This window comes from Polypterus senegalus, unplaced genomic scaffold (assembly GCF_016835505.1).
Source record: "Polypterus senegalus isolate Bchr_013 unplaced genomic scaffold, ASM1683550v1 scaffold_8640, whole genome shotgun sequence".
Taxonomy (NCBI): domain Eukaryota; kingdom Metazoa; phylum Chordata; class Cladistia; order Polypteriformes; family Polypteridae; genus Polypterus; species Polypterus senegalus.
The window spans coordinates 1-7,545 of NW_024379555.1; the positions used below are offsets into that span (position 1 = coordinate 1).

General features: G+C 38.2%; 1 protein-coding gene across 1 annotated transcript; it reads right to left on the reverse strand.

Annotated features, from left to right (window-relative positions):
- Nucleotides 1-543: 543 nt before the first annotated feature.
- LOC120519922 (protein sidekick-2-like) lies at nt 544-6,319 on the reverse strand (the record flags this gene model as incomplete). The annotated part of the gene is made up of 5 exons (XM_039742668.1): nt 544-738; nt 2,354-2,540; nt 3,152-3,267; nt 4,084-4,185; nt 6,141-6,319. Coding segments are annotated over 5 exons (779 nt in total), but the record flags the coding sequence as incomplete, so codon positions are not given.
- Between the last annotated feature and the right edge of the window lie 1,226 nt (nt 6,320-7,545).

Consider the following 7,545-nt stretch of genomic DNA (forward strand, 5'->3'; position numbering starts at 1 on the left):
AAATCTCAGATGCAACTTTTACACTTGTTTGAACATGTTAAGCATATGTTGCTATATGAGATCACCGTTGCTTACTTCTTGGCAGAGACTGTCTGTACTGTTAAAAATAAAAAGATGAGTGAATCACAGAATAGTTCAATTTGTTTACACTACTGCATTTTCTAATGACAAATATCACTATCTAATGGTACTTGACTATGTAATCAACTTTAACTTTGGGGTAAAGTTTGAATTTAGGCATAGTGCCCTCTTAGCAAATTTAAAACAACTCTGTTGCCAAAGTAATGGCATAGCACTAAAGCTCATGATATTCAGGCAGTGGGGTGCCCCGATGATTCAGACCACACATTAATTCAACATGTCACTGTGTCATGTCACCTGCTGGGCTACCATTTGTAGAAGTTTTTAAAGTGTGACCTTGAGCTGAATCGAGCAGTTCAGGAAATGGATGTATGGACAGCTAGTGTATACTAAGCACTTGTGAATAGTAACTCAGAATGAAAAGTTTCAGTAAAATGTAATAAACAACTCCATGTTTTTCACAAATTGTGGCCTTTATAAGTCCAGAACAGTAGCAACATCTGATAAAGGTCTGCTTACCATCAACAGGGCTGCAGGGCTCGTAAACAAGACGATAACCCTCAATGATTCCATTGGGATATACTGGCTCTCCCCAGGACACATTGACAGAAGTGGTGGTCAGTTCACTGAAGTGGATAAAACTGGGAGCACTGGGAGCTATAGGAAAAGAGATGAAGTCAAGAGCAGAAGCAAGATGAAGAACGCTTGAGGCTTGAAGGGAGTGCAGGATGTCGGCTTTGCCGATGAATTCAAACAACAGAGCAGAAGAGAATTGTTTTTTTCTCACAGTTCTGATTTGCAGCTTTCTGGAAGCTCACAAAAGAATTCTTGTTCTTAAGCCAAAGAAAGAAAACCATTTTGTAGAGATATCAAAGGATGTTCTATAGAACAGAGATTCACTTGAAAGTCCCAGCTTTATATCACTCATGTACTTTTGTTCCCTTGACAACCTCACACGTGGATACACCATTAAAACTTCTGGAACATTTGGTACCCATGGCCCGTATTTAATTTGCTTAAAAGGACAACCTGTCTGATTCTCAAAAGGATTTCTGTCTTGGGCTTTTTCTTTGTTCAAATTATTGAGTTGGCAGATAAGCCTCTTGGTTCCCATGGGGAACTGGTATCACACTAACCTGTGCAAACAAATGCTCTCACACATTAATAAATTTTACAGAAAATGAATACATTTCTAACTAACACACATTTGAGCTTCTTGTAAACATTTATTTATTAGTAACTCAGTAACCATAGCCAGGTAATTTAGCTTTACTAAGAGTGGTTAAAAATTACACAATGCTGCACCCTCACTGCTCCATATGTTTAGGTTCAGATAACAGCTTAGTCCCTGGCTGTGTGGAGTTTACATTTTCTCCCCGTGGCTGTGTGGGTTTTTCTTGAGATTTAGTTTCTCTCTCTGTCCCAAAGATGAGCATGTTAAGTTAAATGTCATTGTACTGGTGTTAGTTTGAGTATGTGCTAATGAGAACTGCTGGTTCCTGCATTGCACCTGATGCTGCTGGACAGGGTACATTGTTTTACACCAACATATATTTAAGAAAGATAGTTATGGTTTGGGGAGAAAATATTAATGTTCTCCATTCACACAGTTGGGCATGCAACTTGGCAGATTCAAGGCATGTTTGACCCACTCATTAGGGAGCAAATATGACTATGGGATGCTAGCAAGAGGTTGCAAACTATTTAGGTCAACTAGGAGCAGCATAGGGTCATAGGGCTGATTCTACAGTGAATTTGGGATAGGTCTGGAGGAAGCCAAAACTTTTCTTCTTTCGACATGCAGCATATGATTGATTATTTTAAGGTCAAGTCCTTTAAGGGCTACTTAAGACTCAGACTAAAGTGATTCTGGGGCCTGGTCAGAAGTGAACTTGAGAGTGGTGGGTTGTTTGGGGGTTTAAAGCCATACATTGAAACTTAAGTTAGGAAGACAGTTGGGATGGAAACTCTTTAACAGGTGAAAGATGAAATATTTCAGAAAGACTTACAAAGAAAGAATGGCTGTGAAAAAGGGTATACTTGGTTTGAGGTGTGTAAATTGATGAGCTTTTTCCTGGTGGGCTGTGGTTCAAGAGAAGCAGTGGAATATTTTGTGTTCTTTCTTTATTTACCCTCTTGTGCATACATCATTCATAGCAGAAACAGAGTTTTTATAATTTTAACATTATTGTAGTTATTAACCATCACCATTAGATATTTAGGAAAATGCAGGTAGACAGTAAAACAGGATTTTATGCTGTCACACACTCACCGGCTTGCTGAGTGCGCCCCCTAGTGGCTGGGCTACGTGGTCCATCACCAGCTGCATTGAACGCAGCCACACTTATCATATAAGTGGTGTAGCCTGTCAAATTCTTTAGCTTAACCCCACCCTCAGGCAAGAACAGTGTGCGCAGGCGCTCGGTCTCATTGTGTCTCTGAAACTCCCAGTAGTAAACCTAGGAGGACACAGAGAGAGTGACAGATGAGTTAATATTTTGGATCCTTTTATTTACAAAGTACCTCTAGAAGTAAGGAACAGTGAGAACAATGTAACAGCTGACTACTTTACATGGCTCTGTAATAAATTTTGCTTGCTCCCTTGCTGTTTGGACTTAGTTTTGATTTCATTAACTGAGAAACTCTAATGTCTTGAGATGATTTGTCCAGTTACTCATAGGTCAAAACAGCTCTATGCAGTTATATACACCAATTTATTAAATGCAATTAAAATTAGTTCTGAAATGTGGGAAGTGCCATGTTCTGGGAGTAGCATGAATTGAATTAATTTAATTGCACACACATTAAAAAAAACTGATCAACTTTTTGTTTGTTATGCATAATGCTGCAGATCACATGGCATAAAGCAATATATCTATTTTATATTGTGCATTTTTTTATTTAACTCCATTACTAATTGTTTATTTAAACCTATATTTAGTGTTTTGTGGCGATGGAATTACTAGCATGGTACTTTCCTAACTAGCTCAACAGCAGCCAGGTTAAGAGTGCCCAAACTATAGACTGAGTGAAGTAATATAAGATGTTCAATATAAATTAGAGCGTGCACCTTATAGCCCTGAATGTCTCCATTCTGAGCCTCCACTGGTGGTGGGTCCCAAGTAACATCAAGCTGGGTGGCTGTTGCTGACTGAATAGCAACATTCTGCGGCGGTGCCGTGGGAACTGCAAAGAAAAAGAACAAAAATTTACATTTTTTGTTGACATTTAATTAAAATATCACATTTAAGAGTCGTCTTCTTCTTCTTTCCTTTCATCTCTACCTACTTCTGTGTAAGGTCAATGTGCTTGTTCTACCTTCTCCAAACAGCTCAGTCCTGCTCATCCTCCCCAGTTAAGCCATTTCCTTCAGATTTTCTTTGACTTTACCTATCCAACTCTGCTTTGGCCTCCCTTACTTTCTCTTCCCCTGTACTTCAACACATCATCCATATGCCAGTTGCATAGAGGTTGGCCTTTAACTGCATATAACAAATACTGTATGTTCTGCCAGCTGTATCATATCACGGTCCTCAGTTTGCAACTACTAAAACACCCCACAATGCTGATGTTATCATGCACCACCTTTCCCCACAATATTTTTGGCAAATGCATGACTTGAACAATGAAATAAGTTGTAGGAATAATTCTCAAAATAAATCCACAAAATGACAAATAGCAGCAGGTCTACCCATATGCCTATCCAAAATATGCCTCCTCATTTGTAGTGACCACTGAGGACAAATCAAAACTTTTTTTTTCTGTACTTATGAATTAAAAATGAAATGTCTGTATTTTAAAGCAAAGCTGGGAAACTGAAATTTGATCTGTCCTCAAGCAGCTCTAGGGAAACTGCAACAGGGATGTGTACAAAACATTGTTATTCAGGGAACATGGCAGACCTTTAGCTCTAATCTGTCATCACCTTTTATTCATGTAGGTCATTGTATCAACCAACAGTGCAGAAGACAAACAAACATACACCAGTTGTAGGCCAAATACCTGCTTCTCCAACAAAGACCTCCTGTGGTGTGCTGGTGGGTCCTTCCCCAACTGCATTGTAGACACTCAGTCTAATCTCATATCGCTTATGTTTACTCAGATCTGGCAACAAAGCAGAATGAAGCAATTAGTGAAAAGTTCTAGACAGCTGAAAGAAACAAATCCAAGTAATATAAAGGTCTTGGACCTAACAATCATTGCAGATCAGTGCATTCATAAGAACTGTGATACTGTATATTCTATAATATATCAGATATAGTGTGCTAAATAATACCTTTCTGCTGTAAGGCACTACACCTCTGATAATACATCTATATACATTTGTCCTTAATAATTTAAGAGACAGTTTTCTTTTACATCATTAGCCCATTTTGTAAACCTAGTTTTTCTAGTACAATTTACATTGCAAAAAATGTGAGATGAGGTTGACCATTGTGGCCCTCAGTGTACAGGTTTATTAATATTCACATTCCAGGTAAAGACCTACTTCTTCTGCAGTGCTGTACAATCACACCCTTCATCTGTGAAACTGAACATTCCAATGAGACTTTTCGTTTTATTTGAGCAACGTTTGCTGTATACTAATATTGGTTTTATGCATTGCTTTGTGAAACACATTGTATTCATGAAAGGCACTTTAGAAGACAAGAAATCATCAGCTGACATGTATTGCATTATGACACTACAGAATATGTTGTCTAAGTTGGATTAGCTTATTTTCAGCATTACTGAATTTTTTTCACAATGAATAGTATTAGGTCTTCAGCCAAAGACTAATATTATATAAAAGGGCCCGGGAGTGAACAAATAACACAAAACGTCATGACATAGTATCTTGTATATACCAGAGGAAATGGGTGCAAAGTAGGAACCAACTCCTTGCAAGCAGCCAATCCATGGCATAGCCTAATGTGGAATATGGAAACTTAATTCATGAAACACATAATGTTCCATGTGAAAAAGTAACCTCTGGAACTCATTAACTGGTTACACTAAGAGTAGCTATAGTAAACTGCAATGATACATTTCATGCATTTGTTAATCGGATTCTCACAGTACTGAGATCCAGTTCTCCTTGCAGAAGTGTTTCATCTTGATGACATTTGATCACCAACAGTATTGGGGTACATGTCAGTCACAAAAATTTCTCTTTCAGAATTCTTGAGGATCATCCAGTAACATTTGATACAACTTTGGTGCATCTTATTTGGGAGCAGGTGTTTCCATGTCACTGCTTTAAAATGGATGCTGTATTGTCCAGTTTCCTTCTGGTGGTGAAATCACAAAAGGCAGCGTTAACCAAAATAAGAAAGGACTGTCAATGTAGTTGTGGGATTCCTTAAGTTCTGTAATGTTAACTTTGTAACTTAATGGCATAGTGTCTCCCTCATTCGTTGAGAACAAACTGGTAGGACAGCCAACAATTCCATTTGGAGAATGTGTCTCTGACTGTGGTTTGGTGGACCCCCCCCAACCCCAAAGCCATGTAAATGGCTTTGTAAACAGTGGTATTCTGGAATTTCTTTTTGATCGTATTATGATATGTACAGCTGACTCTAATTGACCCTCTAATTAGATTTTTATTTATATTCTACTGCAACTCACAAAATAATCTCAGAAAATGTATGTGGAAAACAGTGAAAAGCAAGGCAGGTAATGAGATAAGAGAGAATATTTTTACATGGCAATGCATAATGATGTTACTCATCCATGATATCCCAAGACAATTTCAGTAGATATATGCAACTGCTTTAAAATATTCACAGACCATCCATCACAGTTCATGCAGGGAACAATCTGAATGTTTAAGGAGACTAATACTTGTGGCATTACAGATCTTCCTCTGACCATCTAGCTGCTCTGGACACAGAGTGAGCCACCTTCTTTATTTCAGAATAAAAGTCTCTGTAGTTGACACTTTTCCCCCTACAGGAAATGCATATCATCTTTTCTAATGCAATGACTCTGAAGGTGTCTCTTACTGAGCAATCTCTCCTGTGCTGCACCCCACACCCCCATCCAAATGAGAAGGGAAGAGAGGGAAGAGGACGACTTACTGTCCAGCTCGTACTGGGTGAGGGAGGACTCTGTCAGATTCCGCACACTGTAGGGGGCTGTGATGTTAAATTTCAGGCAAACATGAAGAAGGTGAACGTAGAGGGGAATGGGGCAGAGTGGTAAGGGGGAGGGGAAAAACAGAAAGAGACAACAGAGGAAAACAAATGTTAGTAAGTTACTGCACAGAGTTTAAAGTCTTGCTGTTCAGAAGGTGTGTGTGTGTATGCGTGCTGAACACTTAGTACTAGCATCTGGCCACTTACCACTACACATCTTGCTACTGATCATCTCTCAGGGCAGCATTGTCTTTTGATTAGTTTCCACAAATCATGGGTTACAGTCAGACAAGAAGTTAGATTTGAAGGGAGATGAGTGCCCTGGAGACTTTCATATATTTGATTTATCAATTACAAAAAGACATTGCATAAATATATGTCCTGACTGTGAAATATCCAATTATTCCACATTTTGCAAGATCAAAAGCTAAAATTGTTACATCCTGTTTGAAATGCATGAAGTGATCATGCAGGCAAGAAAGGCATTCACATACTGTGACAGCATTTTCTAGAACTCTGTACCTTCATTTATTGTGCTTTGTTCTTTAAGCAGCTATATCAGAAAGAAGGTAATGATTACTCATAAACCTACTCCCATTCAGGAAGGAGCAATAAAATATATTCAGCGCGTGTGTGTATATATTAGGCCTGGGAAAGTTAACATGTTAATTTTTATGACTAATGTAACCTGTTTAATGTATTAGAAAATATTGTCGCATCTACGGCTGGCAACGAGGCAAACACCTCAGGCAGTGCTTTGGTCAGGGTGGCATTTTGATGTATTTTTTTTTTTAATATTATGAAACAATAATACAAATAAGTTAAATATGTACCTAAAGAATTACATACACATCCAGTACCGTATTTATATACTACCTTTAAAAATTTTATGAAACATTTTTTTCATTAAAAGGTTTAACATTTCATATTACATGGTTCACAAAGATACGTCACATGTCAATATGTACTACTGGTCTTCATTTTCCTGATTTATACATACTGACATAGATGCAGAGGAGGGGGAGGAAAGGGGGTGAGGAGGGTGGTTTATGGCGGTCCTGGTGCAATGTTAGAGAAAAGTTCCAAAGGTAAAAATGACACTCTCTTTGTTTTTCATTTTATGTTTCTGTAAGACGGTCGAATCAAAGTCATCACTTAAGTGCTGACTTTGAGTGGCATTAAAACCAAAATCTAGTACCTCTGTATTTAACTTGCCAGTCTCTGCCAGCCAGCTTACAGTGCTGACTGTCCCAATATAATGACAAAATTCTATAAAATACAAGTGTAATGATTATCCCTATCCATATTCAAGTTTGCAGTATCTTTGCTATCTTTCCAAAGAGCACAA